Source organism: Vipera berus (genome assembly GCF_964194415.1).
Source record: "Vipera berus genome assembly, chromosome: 1".
Lineage (NCBI taxonomy): Eukaryota > Metazoa > Chordata > Lepidosauria > Squamata > Viperidae > Vipera > Vipera berus.
This window is the reverse complement of record NC_138202.1, coordinates 228681110-228707684: the sequence shown is the minus strand read 5'-3', so window position 1 is coordinate 228707684 and position 26575 is coordinate 228681110. Positions and strand designations below refer to the sequence as shown.

Below are 26575 nucleotides of genomic sequence, written 5' to 3'. Positions count from 1 at the left end.
TCAAAAAGTATTAAAATTCAGAAACAACACACTGACAACAAAGATACATAAAGTAAGGCCACAGTTTTCCAAGCCGTAACCATACCTATGGAAGCTTGATCATCCAAAAAGCTGAACAGAAAAAGCTGGGCCATTGTCTGTAATGCTGGAATAATTGCTGAAGATACCTGGACCCCAAGAACACCAAACAATTCAATCAATAATTCAATGCAAAATGAAATAATACCAGTATGCTCGGTACAAGAAATCATGAAATTAAAGCTTAAAAATTCTGAACACAAAAGGCAAAAGCAAAGAATAAGTGAAGAAGATTCTGAAACAAGGCCTTGCATGGAAGACTCCCATTCACAATTTCTATTACAGGCACGCTGGCTGAGGAATTCTGCGAGTTGAGGTCCACAAGTCATAAAAGGGCCAAGTTTGAAGACCCCTGCCATGCAGGGTGATGGTGGCATCATAGAATGGCAAGCAGGAAGTAAATGTTAAGAATGTAGAGGCAGCAGAGGTACTGCAGACATGTCAAACTTGCGATGTCATGTGACGTCGCGAGACGTATCAGGACTGTTTTGCCATTGCCAGCAATGGGGTGGGCGCAGCTTCTGGATGATGCATCTGGCCTGTGGGCCAGCGGTTTGACACTCAGAGCAGGCAATAGTTGCCATTTTATTAGTAAACCAAATGCTCTACTAGCCGAACAAGGAACAAAACTGTCAAATTCTAATGTTCTGCAAAGGAGCAGAACAGTAGAGGAGAAGTATATTTAAAGTGTAACAAGCTGCTAAGGAGAAATGACAAGGGTTTGGAGAAGGAATATGGCAAGAGAAACTATAGCTATTTTCCTCTAAATGAGACTTTTTTTCAGTTACATTGGATATAGTGTAGTGTATAAAATGTAGTGTACGGTATAGAATATGTTTAAATGAAAGAGGCTGCATGTGGCTTTAAACATTAAAAACCCTTCTTTGAATGCATACCTTTGCATGCATCTGTGTCGGTGTGCATACAAATATTCTCCAAAACCTACTTCTATAGTCTTGCTTCTATAAAATACAAGACCACGTCTTTAGGTAAAAAAAACTAACATTCCCTCAATCGCAATGAAAACTACATAGCTGATAGAAGAAAGGGCTGCATTTCTCAAAAAGACAGAGCATGTAGGAAAATGCCCCCTAAGACATTTGAACCTTCAACCTTCCACTCAAAGTCTTCTCTTTTGTTCAAAAAGAAACAAGCGAAAGAAAACCCTGCTACTTCAAGCAAAACTCCAGTGTTTTCTTTGTTAGGTCCATTGTGAGACTTGAAATTCCTGATATGCTCAGGTACTTCAGATAACAAAACAGAATATTTACCTGGCTGTGGAGAAATCTGATTTTTGTACATCTGATTTTTATATTTATATTTATATTCCTTCCTCTCACAGTGCCTGGATGCATTAAGGGCTGGATGGGAAGCAACAGGCTGACACACCCCTGGCAAGACAGGAGGAGTCGGGTTTGGAGTTTTTTGGTCTGGAGACAATTGTCATCTTTGGTCTTGGATAGGGTCACACTGCCCCAGACAGACTCAGTGTGTAATCTGGGGATTCTCCTGGACTCATGACTCCTGCTCAAGGAGCAGGTGGCAATCGTAGCCAGGAGGACCTTTGCAGCACCGTCACGCATGAGTGATTCCCTTTCCTGGATCAGCAATCCCTGCTCACAGCCACTCCTGTCTTGACAACTGCAATACACTCTATGTAGGACTGCTCTTGAAAAGCATCTGCTCCAAAAAAAGCCTCAATAGGTTCAAAATGTGGCAGCTCACATGGTTCTGTGCAAGTCTAGATTTGCTCACGTGTGAGCTCTCCTGCAGAAGCTGCATTGGTTGCCAATTTGCTTCCGGGTCCAATTGAAGCTGCTGGCTGTCACCTTTAAAGACTTACATAGCTTGAGGCCAGGATATTTGGAGAGCTGTCTTCTCCCAGTTATGTCTACCTGACTCACCAAAGCAGGGAGGCAGGGTATGTTATGTCTCCCCTCTGTTAAAGAGGTCCATCTGGCAGGACCAAGAAGAGAGGCCTTCTCCATGGTGGCTCTCCCTAACGTGGAACATCGTCCCTGCAAGAATAAAATTGGATCCCACTTTGACACTCTTTCAAAAGGTCCTGAAGACATGATTTTGCCAACTGCTCTGGGTATCCCAGGGTAGTATGGAGCCCATCAAGTGGTTGGTTTGATTGTTGTCACCACAGGGGATGGACATTTATTGGCTTTTGTACTGGGATTTTATTTTTTTAAGCCCCCCTGATTCACTGTAAGATGGGTGGCCATAAATGTATTAATAAATAATAAATACCTAAACACATTTTGGGTGTCACATAATTGGCTGTTGATAATTGAGCTGAATTTTCAGTATGTCTAGATTTTTGTAACTTCCATCAATGGTTAAGCACAAACAATTGAGTGATTTGATACTAGTGCAATGCAGCACTTTATCCATCAGTAGTTTTGAAGATTTTTTTTTCTTTGTTTACAAAAATTTTGTAAAATGATCATTTTAAGAAAGCTATCAACAGAATCTACAGTATGTCTCCATCACAGCCTCTGCATTTAGAAAACAATTGTCAGAATCCATTTATATCATATTCATAAATGGAATGTTTCAAACATATCCCATGGATTCTGCCATCTCCCGAAGAGAAGAGGATAGATGTGTATTGAACCGGCAATAGGCATTTCAAAGGAAAGGAGAAGCCTTTTGAACTGGGGAAACAAAAGGGGGGGGGGCTAGCATCTGGTTTTTGTCACGGTAGACAGCAATAAACAAAAGGGTCCTAACTTCCTTTTTCCCACGAGATGGATGATACGAGAGGAAGGATGGGGGACTGACCAAATGGGGATTAAGGGGGGTTAAACCGGGAACTCTTTATAAGGGTTTACATCGTGGAAATATTAAGCCCTGTCTCATTTCCTACAACCAAGCATGTCATAGTAAAGATTCCTTTTGGACTAAAAAATTTGACTCCAAGAGTTTTTGTCTTCCTAAGACGTGGTTTGGGGTGGGTCCTGACAACAATATTTTTCCAATATATATTTCAGGCTGTCACAATAAAATTCTTCACAGGTGTTGCACCATCTTAGGGGCACTATATGGTTCCTATTTGACCTCTAACATAAATTATTACATCTTCTGACATTTGTACTTTCTGTAATATATAAGATTAATTTAGGGTATTTACATATTTACAATTCTATAACTCAATATTTTGTTAATTAAAATAGTTTAACTAGTTTTCACAATGCATGAAGAATGTAAAAGCTTGATTAATTCTTACAATATATATACATGTTGTTCAGGTTTTTTTTTTCATTTTGGGTTCAGTGTGGCAAGCGCAGCTTCAGTTCCAGTGAGTTCTCACTTATTATTTTATTGTTATTTCAGTTAAAAATTAATGACAAAGTTTCAGCAAACATAGTACTCTGAAAAAATATTCACATTGAAAAGGCCATTTGCTCTTTGTGCACTAATGATTCAAAGCAGTTATAATATGAAGGTTCACTAGCTTGTTCATCAAGCAAGGAATCTTCCCTTAAGCTTTCAATGAATAATCAACACTTTGCATTGCCTGAAAGCATGCTGCCAATTGATGCTGTGACTTTACAACTGGCGTTATTCTGGACTGGCAGGATATGTCCACTAGCAGCCTAGCTAGTCTAGTTGCTGCACCCTGCACCAGCTGGAGTTTCTTGGTTATCTCCTGAAGCAAAACCATATGACAAGCAAGTGATCCATGTGGGTTGCTGTCAGGATATGAATCACCATCAACCAGTAACTGTTTAGTGCCTGTACATTTTGGTTAAATTATTAATTGAATTAATAATTTGATTTTATTTGTTTGATTTAAATTTCTATGCCGTTTCACTCCCAACATTGTTCAGGTATTCATTTATCCAATGGAAATACAAGTGTGACTTGTACAAAGTCATGACAAACATAAGTCAAATGTGACCTTTGTTGGGAAATGTAAAAATCTAAAGAATCAGTGCTGGCTGGCTTTAGCATCCTTAGGCTGATCTGGTTGAGAATGGAGGCATTTTTGTATAAAATGCACCACACACACACACACACACACACACACACACACACACACAAAATTACCTCCTAGTAGAAAGCAAAGAAGAGAAACTGAATGGAAGAAGAAAGGATAGCAATATTGGGAAGGGAGGAAAGGGGAAAAGAGGGAATGAAACTGGATGGTGCTGGGGCAAAAGCAAAAAATAAGTAGGGAGCAAGAGCAAAAGGTCTAGATTGTAAGAGCTGACCAGGCTGAGCCCGAGGGAGAGGTCAAATGTGTCATCAGTCTTGAGTTCTTTTGCACTCACAAGAGATTTAAGTCCAGCCCACCTTGAATTCTGTTGACTCTTATCTAGCATCAAGTTGCTTTGACTATTAGTAATACAGATTCTTGTGGCGAGCTTAAGCTTGCAATATGTTCATTTTTTATGTTCATTTGAACAGCCTGGATTTCCTGATTTGCCCTGCACTTGACATAGACATTACCAAATGTATATTCCTGCCTTGATAACAGCTGTTAATCCACGAATATTTGTGCTTTTTGTCAATTCTTGGCAGTAACAATAGTGATAGTTGAGTCTTGTGTGTGGATGCTGGATTTTGTGAGCAGTAAAAGAGAAAAAGTATTTGCCGCCACTTGTACCTCTGCACATTTAGGCAAAAGCTATTTTCCCCAGTCACCGTCACGGCCAAGGATTGCTCATCAACTTCTCAGCCTGACCTGTCTTGGAGAAAGTTGGAAAGGAGGAAGAATGCAGCTTTAGAATCTAGAGAAAAGCATACATTACATAACCAAAGAAAACGTATGCTTTACAAAACATAATTCTGTATCTAGTTCTAGCTTGTTTAGTTAGGATTAATTGCTTGAAAATAATTTATATTATTTATATTATTAATAAATACAAATGGAAGCTGGAAAGAAAAGAATGGCAAACTGCTATTATATGTGTTTTATATATAGTAAAGCAATAAATACAAATGGAAGCCGGAAAGAAAAGAATGGCAAACTGCCACGTGCAGCGCCTCACTTGGATGTGTCTGGAGTCTTGGAAGCTTGACTACCCTACGTTCTCCTACAAATGGACCTTGAGCTTGTTTGGAGGTTCTAGCAGGGGAGCGCAGCTATCGTATACCCTTGACCGAAGATCGGTACACTCCTTCTATCTGGGATGGTCGTCCTCTTCCACCGAGCGCGCAGCTTCGGGAGGGACGCACATGGAGCGGTGAGGGAGGAAGGGGACACCCGCCTAGCCAGCCAGATCAGCCGAATCAACCCTGGCGATCAATGGGGTGACAGATGTCGCAGCCAGATCGCCCTCACATCCGAAGAAAGAAAGATGCCTCATACCTATATGAAAAGCAAAATATTGCTACCTTCGAGATTATGGTGGTGCTCATCAAATAAATAAATAAATAAATAAATAGGTTTTTTTAAAAAATGTAGTTATTCGTGCGTTGCAAAACCAAACCTGGAAGAAAAAGCGATGATTGTAACTGCAAAGTCCGTTTTAGTCGTCCTTAAGCGCGTTCCCAAGAGGCTTTGGGAAGAATGCAAAGCAACCGTTTGAAGTACCTCCTCCTGGCGGCTCATCCCCGCCCCCGGCTCCAATCGGCGGCGGCGGCGGCGGAGGAGGAGGTGTGTGTGTGTGGGGGGGGGGGTACCGGCTCAGAATAAATCAGGTCTGCGGCGGCTCCCAAAGGACCCAAAAGCTGAGCGGAAGCGAGAACTAGACGCGGATCGTCCCGCTCAGTCTGAGGCTCGTCGGGAGCAGAGGCTGGGAAGGCTTGGGAAGGGACGGCGAGGTGCTGTTCTGCTCGGAGAGGTACCAGACTCTGTGTAGAGAAAAGAAGCACTATGAAAGAAGGAAGGGTGGGCTTGCTGCGATTGCTTGATTTGCTAATGGGAATTGTTTTGTTTGAGTGAAGGTAATTTAAGTGAAGGAAATTAAGAACTATTAATCAGTGGAACAACTCACTGGAGGTTTTTAAGAAGAGACTGGACAGCCATTTGCCTGAAATGGTATAGGGTTTCCTCCCTGAGCAGGGGGTTGGACTAGATGACCTCCAAGGTCCCTTCCAACTTATTATTATTAAGAGATTGGACAACAACCATTTGACTGAAATGGAATAGGCTTTCCTGCCTGAGCAAGGGGTGGGTGGGCTAGAAGACCCCCAAGGTGCTTCCAACTCTGTTTGATTCTATTCTATTCTTAATTTTTTGGGGGGGTGGGGTGAGGGCGGTGAGATGGAACTGCAAATACATACAGAAGTAGCCGGATGCTTCATCCCTTTGGGTATCCCGACAAGGCGGTGGGTTTTTGACTTAGGCTTTGTAACCCTAAGTGAACATGTGACAAGATTGCTAGAGTGCCATCGCGACAATCGGCAGGAGTTTTGAAAGCTTTTTCATCATTTGTCTGATTTCTCCTCCCGTTTGTTTCTTAAGAATTCTCTGGGCACCGAATTGATTTCAAATAAAGTTACATTTCGTTCCTGAAAGAGAAGAGTTGTTACTAGGGTGGGCTTTTAGTAAAAACACAGTACTGTATATTGGTTTTATCAGCTCCCCGAAGCAAGCACGCCTGTATTTCATAATATACTTTTTAAAGAAGTGAGCAGATGACCTTTGTTTGCAATGGTCCATTTAGAATGGAATTTACCATTCTGCTCCCTCTGACTTCCCACTGAGATGCGTCAAGACTTTTGTTCAAACATTTTGTTTCTGTGTTCTCTCTCCTTGTAAAGAATGCAGTGGTAGTTAAGATCTTATCTGGAGCTTTATAGATATCATGCTGGCTATTCTCAACCGTGCAGTCAAATTACGGTAGATGTTACACACAAAGTCATCTTTAGTTATTCCCTGTAAAACCAGCTAATAGAGCTTCAAAGGCTAAAGGATTTCAATACCTTTCCATTGTGGCATAGAAAATATTTCTACACCAAGATAGCCAGTTCTAAATTCCAAGATAGCTATTTCATGCATTAGTTCTCCGTTGCCATCACTCTTGTCCATGAAGATGATGGGAGGAGTAGAGCAAATATTGGCAGACCTGGTGACTTCATACCTCCTTTTCGGATCTTCCTTTCTGCATCTGATCTTTATCTTTAAAAAACAAACAAAACGCTTCAATAGCCATCCCTTCAACTCAGATGAGAATTGAAGTAGTTTGTCTCACAGAGCCCTGGCACTCCCACTTCCAATGTTAAAACAACCCCCTCCCCTTCAAGAGAAAATTGTACTTTCAAAAATGAGTGATTTTTTTTCAGTGGCTGGATCTTAAGAGGATTTTCTGAGGCACCAGTGGGCCTTAAGTAGTGGCAGACCACCGATTACTACCCTAAAGCTTCTGCTTCTTTGCCACTTCATTGCCATAAATATGACAAGTGTCACACTTTGTCACTGTTCCTCAGGAATTATGTAACTGGATTGATGATTGATTGATTGATTGATTGAATGTGTACATAGCCTCCCATCTTACATATTTGACTCTGGGTGTCTCATACAATTGAAAACCAAAAAGCAATAAAGAATTATAACTAAATAATTAAAAACCATTAGGAAAAAAACAATTAAAGCAATTCAAAATGTAATTTGCCAGAGGGGACAATCCATACAATATTTAACAATACAACTAGCTACGGGCTCCATAAAAATCATCGGATTCCCCTGGGCCTGAAGACAAAACAATGTCTTAAGAATCTTCCAAGAGACCTGCTGCAGAAAAGGCTCTCCTCCTGGATCCCATCAGATGACATTCCTTAGCCTATGGGACCTGTAATATGCCTTTGCTGCTGACCCTGATGGGAAAGGTAGATGTAATTGAGGAGAGGTGGTTTTTCAGTTAACCTGGCCCTAAGCTACGGGATTAGCAGCGTCTTGAATTGAGCCTGGAAGCAAACTGGCAACCAGCAGAACTTGTCCAACAAAGGTGTTATCAGGCAGTGATCAAGGAGTACACATAACTGCCCCTACTACTGCATTATGCACCAGATTGTCAGGGAGAGTTTGGGTGAGCCAGAGGCAAGAGTCAAGCAAGTAATGAGTTTGAGAAGATTAATGTTAGATGTGAACAACAAGATCCATATGTAAAGAGTTCAATTAGCTATTTTATTGCTCATGCCTTTTACACAGGAATCTTCCCAGACTGGCAATCTGCATCTGGGCCAGACTAGATAAGGTTCATTCAAGGGTGATGGTGGTGGTGTCAGACCTTGCCCTCTTGTACCTTATATAAGGATTCCAGACTAATTCCCTGCTTAACTTCTCCCCCTGGCTTGCCAGTCTCTCTCTGACACAAATGTAGCTTGCAGGTGTTCTTCAAGGGTACCCCTGTGAACAGCATGTTACGGTAATCCATTCTGGAGATGACCAAGGCATGAGTGACTGAGAATGGAAATTCTCAATCCAGAAACAGATGCAACTGGTGCACAAGCCCTTCCTAGCAATAATTGCCACTTGCTCCTCAGACAGGAGTTATGAATTCAGAAAGACCCACAGATTGTGCAGTAGATCTCTTTGGGACAGTGCAGCCCCATTCAGTGCCAAAAAATGGTAAGTTCCCAGTACCCAAGGGCCCTCAAACCCAAAGCCATTCAGTCTTGCGAGGACTGAGCTGAAGTTTATTGTTCCCCATCCAAACCCCCACAGCCTCCAGACGCTAGGACAGAATATCAGCAGCATCATTTACTTTCCAGGTTGGAGATAAACTGGGCATCATCAGCATACTCACCCAGTGATCTCATGTAGATGCTACAGAGGAGTGGTTAAAAATATTAAAAGGTATTAAAGAGAGAGCCCTGCAGCACCCCACAGAGTACTAGGGACCAAGGGCTGGTCCTCTCATTCTGATCAACACTGGAACTGGCCCTGGAGGAAAAGAGAGAACTAGCATAATACATTGCCTCCCATCCCCAACCCTGGAGTTGGTCCAGAAGGACACCATAGTTTGTGGTACTGAAAGGCACCAAGAAGAGCAAGGATGGATGCAGTTATTCCCAACCTGCTCTCAAGTAGACGTTATCTGAAAGTACAACTGATGCCTTTTCAGTCCCTAAAATGGAAAGGTTGGATCCAGGATAAACATTGTCCAGTATGGTTGAATTCAGTGATGGCTTCTTGAGGACACAAGAAGGATGGAGATGTATTGATGTTTTGCCAGCTTTGCCTCCACAAGGTAAGCCTTTTGTCAAATTCACTCTTCGTTGACCTCCAGCCGCATACTGGGTGTCTCTCAGCCTATTTCATTTTCTTCCACTTTTCCAGAAACCATGAGCATTGCAGGATCTGTGAGAAAGGAAAGGCCACATAGGCATGACTTGATCCAAGGCCTCCCCCAGGTCATGTGGCAGACCATCAGGAAAAAACCTCAGTTCCCTTTGAAAGCCATCAATTATATCAGTTGCCAAGGGCAGACAAATCAAAGATGTCCCACTTTCCCACTGTGTGTGTGTTTGTGTGTGTGGGTTGGGGGGGTAGCACCAGAGAATCTCATGGGTTTTCAGGGAGTGATCAGACCATGGATAGGAGCCACAGAGAGCTCCCACAATTCTGGATCACTTTGCCATTGCGCCAGGAAGAACATTGGTTTAAGTATGCATCTATTCCTATAGAACGGGTCTGAAAACTGGCAACTTTAAAACTTGTGGACTTCAATTTGCAGAATTCCCCAACTAACAGGGGAATGGAAGTCCACAAGTCTTAAAGTTGCCACGTTTGGAGAGCATTGCTGTAGAAAGTAGATCCTTTTTTCTTATATTTGTTTCAAAGGGAGTTTCTGCTTTTCTTGCAAGATCTGTGTTATGTATCCAAATCATCTGCATAGCAACAGCCACCAGGGGGCGTTGGCCTGGACGGTTTTGGCGGGAAACCTAGTTTTGGCGGGAAACCTAGGGCCAACCCCATTGGCTGGTCGCCTATCTGGCTGGGTATTTAAGGAGGCCAGGTAGCCCTTGTTCTGGCAGTACGCTACCCCCCCCCCCAATAAAGAGCTGAACACGTACTCCGGCTGGCGTCTCTTCCTTGCATCGGACCCACTACATTACAGTGGCTACAAAGGTGGGATTGCTGCCGACAAGGAGCTGAAGTCACTTGGGGAGCGTGCCGCACGCTAAAGGAAGGAAGAATCTTCCCTTCCTCCCAATGCAACCGCCAGCCACCGCCACCGGCCACCACGAGACACTGGCTCAGGCCGCCACTCTAGCAACGGAACCACACGCCACAACGACCGACGGGACAATGGCACGAGCTGGGCAACCCCGCGAGTTCGACACCCGCCACCCAGAGAAATGGGCCCGGTACCTGTCGCACGTCGAGCTGTACATGAGATTTAACCAAATCTCGGAAGACGGCTCAAAAGCGGCAGCCCTGCTCTGCCTAGGCGGACCCGCACTCCTCGAGGTCGCCGCAAACCTGTTTGCTCCAGAGGCCATCGATACCGTCTCGTACCGGGACCTCGTTGCTAAGCTGAATGCCAACTTCCGGCCCCGCAGATCCAAGCTGGCTGCCCGAGCCCAGTTCGAGAGGAGGAACCAGCAGCCCGACGGGTCCGGGGCCGATTTCATCGCCGCCTTACGAGAACCCGCCGTCGCCTGCAAGTTCTCAAATTTGGAGGAGCGGCTACGAGACAGGCTGGTTTGCGGCCTACGGGACACGAGGCTGCAGGAGCGCCTGTTTCGCTCCAGGAAGCCCAGGACGCCATCCTGGCCCACGAGGCAGCCTGCGGGGCCGTCCAGGCGGTCCAGGAAGCCAACCCCAGCGGCCTGGCAGCCAGCGTCCACCAGCAGGTCGCCTCAGCCGAGGGCGGACAGAGCATCGACCTCCTCCAATGGAAATTGACCCCCGACCATCGAGGCGGACGCCCAGACAAGCCCAGGCCCTCTAGCAATGCTACCAACCCGCAGAGGTGCGCAGGGTGTGGTGGAAACCACGTGCGCAGCCTCTGCAAGTTCCAGTCGGCCACGTGTCAGGCCTGCAAGAAAACAGGCCACATAGCCGCGGTCTGTCATAGCCGCCGCCCCCGAGAGGAGATCCACGAGCTGCAACCGGAGGAATCGCCGTTCGAAGGTACTGGGGCCCCGACCAAAACGCGAATTGGCTATGTTGAGAGCCAGCTGGCCATCCACCACACAGGTAGCCGCCGGCTGCTCAAACCCAAAATTAGATTAACAATCCACTTGCAAGGCATTCCTTGCAGCATGGAGCTTGACTCCGGATCCGCGGTCTCCATCATTTCGGATGAGACCCTTAACTACATTAATGGCCGGAGCAAGCAGCGGATTAAATTACGGCCTTCAAATTTAGCCCTGACCGACTTCCAGAACTCACCGGTCAAGTTAAAGGGGGAGGCCACCGTTTCCGTGGGGTTTAAGAGTCGCGAAGAGCACCTGGAGGTAGCAGTGGTAGAGGGCTGGAGAGCCAGCCTAGTCGGCCTAGACTGGTTTGAGGCCCTGGGAATCGCCGTCTCCGGGATCCACCGGATCCAGGGAGAATCCATCGAGCCCGTCTGCAAAGAGTTCGCAGACGTCTTCGATGGGACGCTGGGCAGGTACACAGGGCCCCCCATCTCGTTCAAACTAAACCCGAACGTTCCCCCTGTTAGGGTCAGGCCGCGGCGAGTTCCATTCGCGCTCAAGCACAAGATCGAGTGCAAACTGGATAAGGTGGTGGCCCAGGGAATCTTAGAGCCCGTAGATGGGGGGAATGGGAGACCCCGATAGTCACCCCACTCAAGCCCAACGGGGAGGTGAGGATCTGCGGTGACTACAAGTGCTCGGTGAACCGCGCCCTAAACCCGCACGCTTACCCGGTCCCCACGGTCAGCCACGTTCTCGCTTCCCTCCAAGGCGGCGCCATCTTTGCAAGGCTCGATCTTGCGCAGGCATACCAGCAACTCACGGTCACCCGGGCAACGGTGGATGCCCAGACGATAGTGACTCACAGGGGAGCGTTCAGGGTGAATAGGCTGCAGTTTGGGATCAGTGTAGCTCCTGGCATTTTCCAGGAGATCATGGAGAAGATGCTCAGGGGCATCCCGGGGGTTTGTCCCTATTTTGATGACGTCCTGATCGCAGGAGCATCAACGGAGGAACTGGCAGGTAGGCTGAGGAAGGTACTAACCAGGCGGCGCACTGCTGGGCTCAAATTGAAGAGGGAGAAGTGCAGCATAGGGGTCCAGTCCACAGAATTTCTGGGATTCAGGGTAGATGCCAAGGGAATCCACCCCACAGAGTCCAAGGTGAGGGCAATCAAACTGGCACCCACACCCAAGAACAAGGCGGAGCTACAGGCATTCCTGGGCCTGCTTAACTTCTATCACACATTCCTTCCACACAAGGCAGCCATTGCAGAGCCACTTCACAGGTTACTGGACAAGCAGGCAGCATGGGTCTGGACTTCCGTCCACGACCAAAGCTTCAGGGCTTTAAAAGCACTACTGTCGGATAAGTCCACAGTAACCCACTTCATCGAGACAAAGCCCATATGCATCGCATGTGATGCATCCCCTTATGGTGTGGGCACAGTACTCAGTCACCTCGAGCCTAATGGGGCTCAAATCCCCATAGCCTACTATTCCAGGACGCTGTCTGGAGCAGAGAGGAACTACGCCCAAATTGACAGGGAAGCCCTGGCAATCGTGGCCGGGATCAAGAAGTTCCACGATTATCTGTATGGCAGGGAGTTCACTGTCTACACAGACCACAAGCCCCTGCTAGGCCTATTCACCACGGACAAGCAGACCCCCCAAATACTGTCCCCCAGAATGCTCCGGTGGTCCATCTTCCTTGCAGCTTACAATTGCAAGCTGGTGCACAAGCCAGGGAAGGAGATGGGCCACGCAGATGGCCTAAGTAGGCTACCCATAAACACTACTGAGCCAGACCCAGCACCAGCAACACAAATCCTAGCCCTGCAGGAACTATCAGAATGCCCAGTAAATGTCAAGGACATTGCAACCAGCACAGCTGCTGACAACATCATGAGCAGGATACACTCATGGGTTTGCACGGGGTGGCAGGACAAGTCTCCGGGGACTGAGTTCCAGGCCTATTTCACCAGGCGACACCAGGCGACACGAGCTCTCCACGCTTCCTCCTTTGGGGAAGCAGGGTCATCATTCCACCCGCAGTTCGGGGTAGGGTATTGGAATCCTTACATGAGGGACATCCGGGGGTGGTTAGGATGAAGGCACTGGCCAGAAGCTACCTCTGGTGGCCAGGGCTGGACAAGGACATTGAGGAACGGGTCAAGGCCTGTTACACATGCCAGAGATCCAGGCCAGAGATGCCTCACGCCCCATTGCACAGGTGGGAAGCCACACACACACCCTGGTCCCGCATTCACATCGACTATGCGGGGCCGTTCCAGGGCCAACTGTTCTTAGTGGTAGTGGACAGCCACTCAAAGTGGTTGGAGGTAGTCCCTGTCCCCAACATGACCTCAGCAAGGACAATCCAGGTGCTCAGAGCCCTCTTTGCCACACACGGTCTCCCCGAAGTAATTGTGTCTGATAACGGGCCTCAGTTTACCGCTACTGATTTCCAGGCGTTCTTGAAGGCGAATTGGATTAGGCACGCCACCTCCGCGCCCTTTCATCCATCGACTAATGGGCAAGTTGAACAGATGGTAAGGACGACCAAGGACGCACTCCGGCGCATCATCAGCGGGGACTGGCATCACAGACTGGCGAAATTTCTACTTGCCCAACACACTACACCATGCGTTGCTACCGGAAAGAGCCCAGCAGAACTTTGATGGGGATGGCGTCTCATCACCAAGCTGGACCGTTTACACCCAGACCGAGTAGCAGCAGAGACGGATAGGCCACCATCATCATCAGCAGCAGCAGCACACAGGGTTCTCAATGTGGGGGACCTGGTCTGGGCAAGGAACTACGGGGCAGGGCATCCATGGATCCCGGGGACAGTGGTTGAGAAAACTGGACCTCTCTCTTACATCGTGGGGGTGGAGGGGGACAGACACATAAGGCGACACATCGACCAGCTCAGAGGAAGGGTCCCTGAGTGCACCACACACGCCCAACAGGGGAGGTCAGCCCAACCGGAAACAACCCAGAACCGGAACCAGAGGAGGGGGGCCTCCTGCAACCAGCTCTGCTCAACCCAGCACAGAGGCTTCACGAGCTGGCTGTCCAAGTCCAGGGCCAAGCCACACCCAGACGGTCCACCAGGCCCCACAGGACACCTGCCTATTTAGCGGACTATGTGTGCAAGTGACCTTTCAGTAGTTGAATGGGTATCGGCACATTGTATATAGTTGTGCATGCATAGAGTGGTAATGTGGTTCTTCTCTAGGGAGGGAGGGGTATTATGTATCCAAATCATCTGCATAGCAACAGCCACCAGGGGGCGTTGGCCTGGACGGTTTTGGCGGGAAACCTAGTTTCAGCGGGAAACCTAGGGCCAACCCCTTTGGCTGGTCGCCTACCTGGCTGGGTATTTAAGGAGGCCAGGTAGCCCTTGTTCTGGCAGTACGCTACCCCCCCCCCAATAAAGAGCTGAACACGTACTCCGGCTGGCGTCTCTTCCTTGCGTTGGACCCACTACATTACAATCTGCAAGCAAAAAGAGCTGGGGGAAGCAACTAAGTGGAAGAAACCACTAGAGCTCCGAGCTAAGCTTTCCAAGATAAGCTCACACATATTTATGAGTTTTCCCTTCTTTGTTATCTGCCAGGCTTTGTAAAGCAGTGGGCTTGTTTTCATACCTTTCTTATCAGAGAGCTCTACAGGAATAAATCTGCTTTCCAGTCATTCAGTCTAGATAGGGCTTTAGAAAATGGCTGAGGAGTTGCCTTTTTTGTGACATTTATGCTAGGTGAATAGATTGTAATAATTTAGTTATGTTTTGAGATTCGATGGTTGATGAACGTTGTTGTGGGTTGCAGGAAAGGGAAAGGTGCCTTCCCCTCTCCTGAATCATTAATGGTCATTCTGGATAGAGAAAGACAGGGAATTTCAAGGTCTTTCAAGAGTGCAGCTGTAGTTCATCTGGATATATGCCAGTTCTCAACATGATTGTAACCATAGGGCTTTTGGGTTGAGCCTCTGACTTGAATGCATGCAAAAAGGCTCGGTTTGCATTGCTTAACTATCACAACACACTTGAAGAATGTACATTTTGCCCATAAAATAACATTCAGATTCCTATGCTCAGTTTAGAAAAGGTTACTAAAAGGTAGGTATTTGACCATGTGGAGAATCAAGTCTTGCAAAAAAGATCGCTTTGAGATGGGTCAGCCATATATCCAGACCAGGACAATTATAGTTGGATTAAATGAAGTTCACACAGAATATTATGTCATCAAGTTGACACAGAGGTCTGGATCAAGTGAGAAGTTACCTGGACATCACTTCTGAACTAGCAGTTGATTTATAGAGACCCAATTCTATGTTGCTCAAACTACTGTTTTCTACCAAATTCTCTGAATATGAAAATATATAAACTGTTTTGTATGTTAGCATTGTTGGTTAAGTAAGTAAGAGCCTAGGTACAGATTTTCCTGTACTGGGAGTCTTTGCCTCCTCCTGCATAAACAAAACAAAGATTATGTTAAATGGTATGAGTATATCTGTTAATAAAATTGCGGGTCTGATGAAATATCTTTGATTTGATCAATTAGCTTTTACTGTGCATGTGTTTCCTGTGCTCTTGCAACAGAATGGTCACTTCATCACTTTTTATACTTTGTTTTGTTCCCTCCCCAGGCCCCCATCCCAGGAGATTAAGAAACGATGGCTGAGAAACCTAAATTGTATTACTTTAATGGACGAGGCCGAATGGAACAGATACGGTGGTTGTTAGCAGCTGCTGGTGTAGAGGTCTGTGTTTCCTTATTTATGGACCCAGAAGGCTATTGGAATATTTTTGCCATTTTTTTTCTCTCTGAAAGAATCATCTTTCGGAATTTGGAAAAAAAAATCAATCCATTTTCAAGGAAAGATCTACAGATAGTGCTCAACTTACAACCACAGTTGGGACCATAATTTTGGTTGCTACATTCTGAAGTGAGTCATCATGTGACCAGACCTAATTTTATGACCATTTATGACCATTTTTATCATTGGTCATCATTAAGCGAATCATGTTTAATGATGTTGAGTGAATCTAGCTTTCCCCATGGACTTTGTTTGTCAGGACTAAACCTTCAGAATGTTGTGTTTTTAACATGCTCAGGTCTAGTTTGGAGAGGAGAAAAGCCAGCAAGCCTGTAAGAAGCGGTCCAGGTAGATTGGTCAACCTTTGCAACTTTCACTGCTGGTTTCTAACAAGCAAAGTCAAGGAGGAAGCTGGCAGGAGGTCACAAATGGCCATCACATGACTGTGAGGTGCTGCCTAATGATGGGGTTCGCCTAGTGATGGCAAATGGAACTGCCATTGTAAGTTGGTGCAGGCCCATGTTGTCACGCTTTACAGCCATGTCACTTAGTGACAGAGTTGCCAGTCCAAATTACCATCGTTAAGTGAGGGCTACACGTAATTAATTTTTCTTGCCTGCCTTTTCTAAGAGTCTTTACCTACTATTGAGTGGAAGTGCAATCCACAAATCCTTGACAGAAAGCTGCTGAATAAAAACAGGAAACTTGGCATGGCTGGCCTTTAGTACCTCTTCCAAAGTTACTTCAGTCACCTGCTTTGACTCCAAGTTAACAGAGGTCAAAGCCTAAGAGATTGGGTTACCTATCCTTGGAGGGTGTGGGGGTTGGGGTGGGGAAGACCTTGCAGCTACAGTACGGATAATTAAGAATAACAAGCCTCATTCATCAGTGCACTGGGATAAAGGTAACATCGTGGGGATGTGGCAGGGAAAAAAATGGTGTTACAAGGGCATGCTTGTGCCATGGGGAAAGATCGAAAGTCATGATTTTAAAGTTCTAATCTTGGGGGATGGATGGCAAAGCCTTCAAAATTGCTCAAAATTTAAGCCAGGATTTCTCACACTAGAGAGCTTTGTTGTTGAGAGTGAGAGGGTAGCTACAACATCTCTGGGCTTTGGGTTTGGAACTAAGAACATGTGTTAGGTACACTTCCAATATCACTGCTGAAAAGCATTTGCTCATGGCCAAAATGGCGGCCTAGGAAACATACATCTATGACACTATGTCCCTGTTGCCGTTTTTCTCTCTTTACCAATATGTGCCTAAGTAGTTGGCATAGTTAATGATTCTAACTAGATTTCTGCCAAATCCCAATGCTTTCCTTTCTTTTGCTCTCATAGTCCTGTGTGAGTGGCTTTTAAAGCTCAAGTGATGTTTTCTGTCCCCAGTTTGTTGAGGTTTCAAGTTTATACCTAAAGCACTAGAAATATTTTGTAACGTCCCTGATATAAATAGTTCTCGACTTACGACACGATTGAGCCCAAAATTTATGTAGCTAAGCAAGTGAGTTTTGCCCCATTTTATGACCTTCCTTGCCACAATTGTTAAGTGAAACACTGGAGTGGTTAAGTTAGCAACACGATTGTTAAGTGAAGCTCGCAAAAGGTGATCACATGACTCCGTACATTACAACCACCATAAATAGGCCTGCTAAAATTTACTTGTTTCAAAAATGAAAAAATCTAACTCAGTATAAATATACAAGCCTCCCTAAACGATGATTCAGTTCTGGTCTGAGATACTTGATGTTCAGCTATGGTTATTTGTAGGCAAAAGTTCAGTGATTCTTCTCTGTGAATTGTATTCAATTATGACCTGGGCTCTAGAATTCTGAAGACAATTCCCTCTGCATCTTTTTTTTCTGTCTTTTAGTTTGAAGAGGAATTTTTTGAGACCCGAGAGCAATACGAGAAGCTGCTTCAAGGTTATGTCTGATGAAACTGCAAATAATTGGCTGTACCAATGGCACTGAATCTCTCTCTACTTGGGTGGAAACAAACAGAAGTTGTAATTCTCAGCCATAATCCACCATGACCCTGGAGACGGTTGGGAAACTGTGGCCTTCTAAGCCAGGGATTGTCCAACTTTTTTAGACCACAAAACATGTTAGTTTTAAAAAAAATCCCAGTGTCTCTGATTAAGAGGAAAAGCTCTGGTGATGGAAAATTTGCTCCATTTGAGGGAACTTTTTTTTTTGGTCCTTAGCCTCTCAGAGAACTTCTTCAAGTTCTGGTGCAACACAAGGCATCCATGGAACATAGCTTGATAAACCCTGTTCTAAACATTACTAATGTCTTAGTCCCATCAGCAAGTAAAAATTGTGGTTTTTCTAAATATACAGTCTTGCAAATTCTTAACATCACAGGCTTCATATGGTACCTTCATAAATATAATAAACATAGGTTTGATATACAGAAACTGATCCTGTCCTTCCCAAAAAATATAGGATAATTTACATTCCCACAGGTAGGGATTCTGTGCCCTTCCAGATGATGAGTTACAGTTCCCAGCATTCTTCACCATTGGCCCGATTGGGAGCTGTAACTCAACATCTGGAAGGGCACAGGATCCCTGCCTTTGAGGATGTAAATTATCTTACATTTGTTGGGTGGAAAGCATCAGGTTCTGTATGTCAAATCTATGTTTCTTAAATTTATTAAATTACCATCTGAAGCCTCCATCAACACATGTTAAGAATTTGCAAGACTCTATATTTAGAATAACTGCAACTTTTATTTGTTGATGGACGTTCTTGCAGTGACTGTCTTGTTGCCCTGTCTTTGGAATGCAATTCTGGCTCAGTGACTTAACTTATTCATTTTACTAAAAATACACCATTTATAATAGAGTTTTAAGTCTTCGTTTTAATTGTCTTTAGTGATTGTGTGTCTGTGTTTTGTTTCTTTATCTTTTAAATATCCCTGGTTTTATGTTTTATTGTAATTGAGGGAGAGGAATTGTAATACAGATGGAACATTATGCTGTATTCTTTGTAGCCTTGAATGCTACACTTACTGCCTTATTTGGACAGCTTTAATATTACTTCAAAACATTGCTTGCAATTCTGGTTGGTTGATCAGTATGAGACAGAACGTATCTGTTGGTATTATTAAACTAAGTTTATTCTAGTAACAAATTGGATGAGACTCTAGGAGAACATAAGCATCTGGTGCATGTATTTCCACATTTTTAAATTGTAATTGAGGGAGAAACCCTGTTTGAAAAATGAAGGAATAGGTATCCCATTTCAGAAAACACTTGGGAAGACGTGGAAATATACAGGTGCATTTTTGTCCTGTAACTTTTTAAATAGAGCTCTTTATTTAAAAAAGGGCAGCTTGTTCTCTTGACACATTCCTTAAATTTGATATGTTAAGATCCCAGATATAATACTGGTAGACAGCTGTAAGGTTCAGTGATACTCTCTTTTTGTCTAAACAGAAATCTGGGAGGGGGGGCTTCATGCAGTGCATTAAATAATGATATTGTTTGTTTTGTGAAATTCGTTGTGGTTTGTAAATCATGTTTTATGCCTTAGCATATTGGGTGAAACCACCCTTATTGCTTTATTGAGCATAATGAGGTCTTGATATATTGTGCAGATCTAATAACAGAACAGCAAACCCCACATCACTTGAACGAACAGTTTCTTTATATCAGTATTCTAGTAATAGGCCGGAACAACAATAAAATGACCTTGGCTTCTCCTGGCTTCTGTGTTGAAAGTAAATATGTGCTTGGTAGGCAGAATATTTTATATTTGTTGTGTTTTTCTTCTCTCCAAAGATGGCTTCTTCCTGTTTCAGCAAACACCCATGGTGGAAATGGACGGGATGAAGCTGGTACAGACAAGGGCCATCCTCCGTTACATTGCTACGAAGTACAACTTGTATGGGATGAACATGAACGACAGAGCATTGTAATGTCCCCACTGTATTTAGCTACGCTTGAAATTTCAGCTGGAGCCCTGTCTGTTGTCTCTGCCTTTTATTCAGTCACATAAGAACATTCTTCTCACTGAAATAAATTGTAGCCCACTCCTCTAAATACCATGTGGGCCAGTCTACCATGTTAAACCATAAGACTTGTTTCGCAACACATGCTACTTTTGCTTGCAGGCCCATGCAGCTTAACAAACCATCTGTGATTTTGTCAGCCAGGCTCTATCATTTTGTTTGTATGTTTCCCTCCCGATTCCTTCTGGGAAGATAATGCTGAATGGAAACACAGCACGTAAGACAGTTGTTGGTGGAGCCATTGGGCAGAACCATGCATGTTTGCCACTAAACAAACTTAACATAATGTACAGGTACACCACCTCATGTTGGCATGCAAGCTGTGGGTAGGTCAGCCATTGGGATAGGGTTATGCTTCAGAATACTTCTTTGCTTAACGCCAAAAGAAAATTTACCAAGGCTGGTCCTTGAAAAGCAACTTTCCTTGTGTGTGCCTTTAGTTATTTGAATTAGAAACTGAAGTGGTATGAACTTCTCCCAGGGCTATGCATAGCTACTATAACCATCCGCTATGCATTTGCCACTGGCCACTTAGCACCCAAGGAAGGATAAACTACCAGCTGCAGACTAAGTTTAACTCCTTGATTAGATATTACTTATGACCAGTAAAGCTATCTGGTTAAATACATTTCCTGAAAAATTTGTCCATGTACAGCCATTTAGAAAGATAACATTTTTGGATATTCTTTTTTTTTTTAACCAGAGTACACCTATTTTAGGATTTTATTGCAATTGTCATGTGTTCTTTACTTGGACTCCAGAGTTGGAGCCATACATGATAGATGGTAAGATGAGCGCTCCAACTGATGCATGATACTCTTGTCTTTTTAGGATTGACATGTATGTGGAAGGAACAACAGACCTTTCTCTCTTTATTTTACCATTCCCTTTCTTGTCACCGGAGGATCAAGAGCGCCAACTTGTTACTATTAAAGAAAAAGCAACAAAAAGATATTTTCCAGTTTATGAAAAAGTAAGTGTTAATAAAGAAATGTTTTTAGATCAAGGGTCACCCACCATAGCTTCCACATGTTTTGCAGGTGCACTACAACTCCAACAATCTCTTGCCTGGGTGGAGGTGCTGGAAGAAATTAAAACATCTGGAAAGCATCAGTTCCTCATCTCTGCTCCACATCTGGGATATGTAGTGTTGTTGTTGTTTTTTGTCTGAAGCCTGGGCTTGTCTTGAGAGGTGTGCCGAGTCCTGCACTCTCAAAAGATGTATATCCATGTTTTACACAATAAACATGTATGCTTGCTTAAATCTTACCATGAATTAGACAAGTATGTATTTAGAAGTTATACCTATAGACCTTTATTTGCCACACTCTAGGAAATGTTATAGCTGCTAAATTAACGATGCTGTTGACTAGCCCATTCCATGGTAGGTAACTTCTAACCCAATTACCAATTTTATTTAAACATACGTATTTTGAAAGAAGCCACTTTTGGAGCTTCAGTTTGAAGGCTGATGTGTCTCAGAAAGCTGTTCAATCTTGTTTAGCTTTGGGATTGACTGTTGCCAGATTCCTTACCACATGACTCTCAGTGCTTTCTTCTAATAACCTTCTAAAGTTTTTTGTTTTGTTTTCCTTGTAGTTCGATCACATCCCAACAAAATCCAGATCAATAACTAAGACAATGTTTGCAATACATTTGCAAACTCAGGAGACAGAGGTTCAAGTTTTACATACAGTCCTGCTAATTAGGATTTACAGGTCTGCATCTCTTCTAAGCAGTGACTTTTATGAGCTCAGCTGCCTCCTCTTTGCTCATTGAAAAGCTGTAGTCCAAGATTAAGAGTGTGCAAAAAAGTAACTATATACAGATTTGGACCACTTAGATCAGGCATGTCCAATCTGTGGTTCACAGGCCACATGTGGCCCTGGACAACTAGTAATTGTGGCTCCATAAGATCATAAGCTTTTAACATTATAATGTGCATTGATATACATTAATTAAATTATATATATTATATGCAGCCCGAGACAATTCCTCTTCACTCAATGTGGTCCAGGCAATCCAAAAAGGTGGGCACACTTGACTTAGATTCTGCAAATTTCAAAACACAGCAAGAATTACTTGGTGAAGGCTGGAATATACCATCGTTGATACTTTTACAAATTACTAGAAGGATAAGCTCAGATCTTCACAAGGAAGGCAGGACATTAAGAGGGAGGGAAAAAGCAGAATTTGAAACTCTCATAACAAAACCAGTACCAATTATGAGGGTGTATATATAATTTTTTACTTAGGTATGACACGAGATGGAACAAAGAACTGTATGACAAAAATTTCAGAGCAAACAGTTACAAGACAACAAGAAGAAGAATTATGGACCAAATCTATAAAATGTACAATTATTGCAAATTAATTGTTGTATAAGATGGGGGAAGTCAGAAATCCAAGTTTTTTTATTTTCTTTATTTTCTATTTTTGTGTTTCAAATTTTATTAAATTTGCTCCATTTTTTCTTTTATTAACATGATTAAATGCACACACACACAAAGTAACAATACAATGGAGACTTTAAAATTAAGTAATCAGCTTAAAATCAAAGTTTTTACAAAAAATGAAAAAAATTATGTGAACCTCAGTGGTTCTTTTTCAATGTTATACACAACTTTAGATAAAATCAAACAATCTGATACTTGGAATATTGACATTCTAAATTATAATATTGGTAGAGTACTTTATTTTCAAATTCTATACCATCTAAATAATACAATGTCAGTAATATTTTATTATATAAACAATACTGTATTGAAATATGGAGATTTATAACAATATAAATTATTATTATTATGGTACAGTTGTTAGAATGCTGCATCGCAGTCTGACTCTGCCCACTGGCAGGAGTTCGATCCTGACCGACTCAAGGTTGGTTCAACATTCCATCATCCCAAAGTTGGTAAAATGAGGACATAGATTGTTGGGGGGCAATATGCTGATATTGTAAACCACTCAGAGTATGCTATGGAGGGGTATATGCCTAAGTGCTATTGCTATAATGAAAAAGGGGAGAAATTATGGCTATGATGTTCCTTCTGAGTAATATATCATAGTAAAACCACTATTTCAACACTTTTGTTTTGCATACTAAACAAAGCTCATTCATTTTTACTATACTCTTAGAAGATCTCTGCCCTGGAATCTTGGAGATCAGTGAGTGGCTGCTATTAGACTTGGTCTATTCCTCTTGCCCTTACAGGTGCTGAAGGATCATGGACAAGATTTCCTCGTTGGCAATAGGTTTAGCTTGGCAGACATACACCTCTTTGAAACTATTTTAATGGCAGAGGAAAAAGTCCCCACTATCCTGAATGAATTTCCTCTATTGCAGGTATGGGAAAATAATTAAAGAGTTAATTGAGCTATTCCATTAAATTTAAAGCCTTCTCATTCATCCATTTGAAAGAAGAAAATAAAAGTGCTCCTTTGCACTGCAGATGAGACTTCTAACTTGCTAAAGTTAACCCGCCCAGAGTGGCTCTCTAAGCAAGCTAGGCAGCACGTAAATTTAATAAACTTCTGTGAAACTATTCTGTATGATACATGACCACAAATAGCATCAATAATAATTTCTTCAACATAGACTGTTGCTTGATACAACGGCATAAAATGCTTTTAAAATTTGATAATTCTATAATCAATATTAAGTAAATTCATTTACTTAATATTCATGTAAATTGATATAATCTGGTTATTTGAGAGATGGTTATGTATGTTTAATCTTGGTTAAATTGCTCTGAACACTGAAACAGAAGCGTTACATTTCCGGACAGCATGGGACATCTTTCCCCCATTCCTTTGATTGCTTTTGTATTTTTAATTCATATCCTAAATATAAGATTTGAAGTTGTATTGGCATGAGTCTTGATGTTCACACGCTTCATTTACTTTATCCAAACTAGTGTAAATAGGTCTATTTATCCCAACTCAAGTTGTTTGGGCAGGTTACAAACTTATTAAATGGTTAAAAAATATTACTTTTTTGTTAAAAATAACTAAGTAAAGTGCATTTAATAAGTAGCCCAGGAGAAATATAAACATACATTTGTTTATGTAAAACACCACATAAATGCCCTAGAAAATAGATCTCTCTGTTGATGATAATCTATTAAGGATTGCTTCTGTAGAGCATCTATTGGGTAAGCAGTGCCCCAGAGTCAAAATTACTCTTGAGGGCATTCACAGATGAACAAATAGCCCAGAAGGATACATAACAAAAAAGGCATTATTTGAGATAGTTTAGTCTCATTTATTAGTATGTGCCAGTTCAACATTCATTAATACAGGTATAACAAGAACCAGGTACCAACCTTTGCCATGAGCGTTGAACAGGATTTTATCAAATGAATTAAAAGTGGTTGGTATTACCTTGTATATTGTGACTTGTGTCATAATTGTAGCTTTTTGATCATTTAATGCTAAAGTCCAGTTGATGAAAGTGTTTTCATCCTCCCCACTAGGCTTTTAAAACAAGGATCAGTCACATTCCCACAATTAAGAAGTTTCTGGAACCAGGAAGCCAGCGGAAACCTATCCCTGATGATAAATATGTGGAAACTGTGAGAAATGTTCTCCAGATGTATCACCAGCTGAAGCCAAGTCCTTGAGATTCCATCAAGTTGTTCTGATGATTTCACAGAATTGTGTAATATGTCTTAAGACAAAAGACATACTTTCACATTAGAGAAACACACAATTTGCAGGAGTATCACACCACCTTTGGAAACTGGATTATAGACTGTGAATATAGCTTCTTATGTAGATGATAGTGACAGTTGTAGCAAAGAAAGATCATGATGGTAAAAGGATTTGATGTAAGCATATTGACTGATTATGATCTACATTCAGTAAGAGAGCCATAATTTTAAGAAGTGGTGTTTAATTCTAGACCACCTGTAATCTCTAGTTCTTTTTGTTTTTGGCAACTGAATAAAGAGCCTCCCTGAAATTATAATATTGAGACTGAGTGACCAATTTCCAAAATAGGAACTCACAAGTTTTTGTAGAAAAATGTGGGTTAGTCAAAAAGGTTAATTCTTCTAATAGATAAACCAAGCATGCAATCCTTTGGAAGAAATTTTGTTCCACCATTCAGCATGTCACAGAATAGTTACCTAGGCCACTGCTGTCTTTAACCACCACCACCACCACTACTACCACCATTTTCTTTTTGTAAAATGTGATCTGGCTATCAAACGTTGCCTGCTGTTTTAAAGGGTATTGTGCATCATTACATTGTATGAAGTAATATTTTTACTAGTCCAATAAAGTAAAACTTAGCAAGAAACAGAAAAAAACATTTTCTATCTAACATTGTATTTTATTACCGGTAACAAGTTTTTTGTTTTTAAACCACCTTCTTTTTCCTCTTTCTGTTGTCCGAAAGCATACATAATGTGTTCCTTGATTTTGATTCTAAGTGGTTTGCAAATTCAGCCATTGTGGCATATACAATGAACCAGGATTTAGCAGTGTTACATATAACATGGCATTAAAAGTGCTCAAATTAAATACGTTTAGGATTGAAATATTTATGTCCAGGTGTCCATAGTATTTTATCTTAAAATGCATATATGTCAATAATTTACTACATTTACATTTAATTTGTGGTATTCATTTGTATAGTGACTTTTCTCATATTGATCTGTTGCTACTATGCTTTAGAATTTCATTGTTCTTAATGAGCTGTTTTCTTGCACAGAAAAATATGTTTGCCTGATTCCCCAGAATGAACGCTCATTTCTGATTTTATCAGGATCTTTTGATTGTAATCTTTTTATGAATGACAATTATAGGTAAAATACACTTTAGTATTTATGAATGCACTTTAGTACTTATCAAAGGAATAACACGCTTAATAAAATTAAGGTCTTTTGGGGGGGTACCTTTGTGTGACTGCAGTTTTCTTGCCAAAATTATGGAAGTGGCTTGCCATTGTCTCCTTCAGAAAGCTAAGGGGGAATGACTGGCCCAAGGTCACCCAGCTGGCTTCATACCTAAGGCAGCACTAGAGCTCAAAGTCTCCTGCTTTCTAGCCTGGTGCCTTAACCACTGCGCTATAATGTCCCATTGCCACCGTATGGTTAAAGGATGACATTTCATGATTTAAGAACACCAACATGAAATATTTTCAGCAAAAGTATTTCATGAAGTACAGTCATGTGATATGGTATTTTATGAACTTAGTTCATGGTAGTTCTAGTCCCAACTGCTGTTAACTAAGGACTACTTGTAAAAACACAAACAAACAGACTGGAAGAGCCTTGCTTAATACCTTCAATGCTGACTGGCTCCCATTTCTAACATCAGAGCCGATTGTCCGGAGAGAATTTGCAGTAGCAAAATGATCAGAGCCAAACTGCTCGAACAAGATCATTATCCTGTACAGTCCACAGAAGTATGCAGGGACATTATAAATTAATAGTAACCCATTCCCTTAAAACACTGGAGAAATACAGCTCCGTTATTTTTTGAAAATTAATTTCTCAGAATGTTTGTTGCTTTTCTGGTACATGAAAATATCTGATTTCCTGCCTTAACTCTTGTATTGGCTACCTGTGGTCAGGATGGAGGTCAACAAATTCAGTTCTTGCTCTCTCT

At 42.6% G+C, this 26575-nt stretch overlaps 1 protein-coding gene across 1 annotated transcript; it reads left to right on the top strand.

Annotated features, from left to right (window-relative positions):
* Positions 1–5717: 5717 nt before the first annotated feature.
* On the top strand, positions 5718–26284 carry LOC308660635 (glutathione S-transferase 3-like). Its single transcript, XM_081315077.1, has 7 exons — positions 5718–5876; positions 15777–15890; positions 17820–17871; positions 19734–19866; positions 20795–20936; positions 23175–23306; positions 24436–26284. Exons 2-7 carry the CDS (start codon positions 15804–15806, stop codon positions 24580–24582), a joined length of 693 nt encoding a protein of 230 aa, XP_081171203.1. The 5' UTR covers positions 5718–5876; positions 15777–15803; the 3' UTR covers positions 24583–26284.
* The last annotated feature ends 291 nt before the right edge of the window (positions 26285–26575 follow it).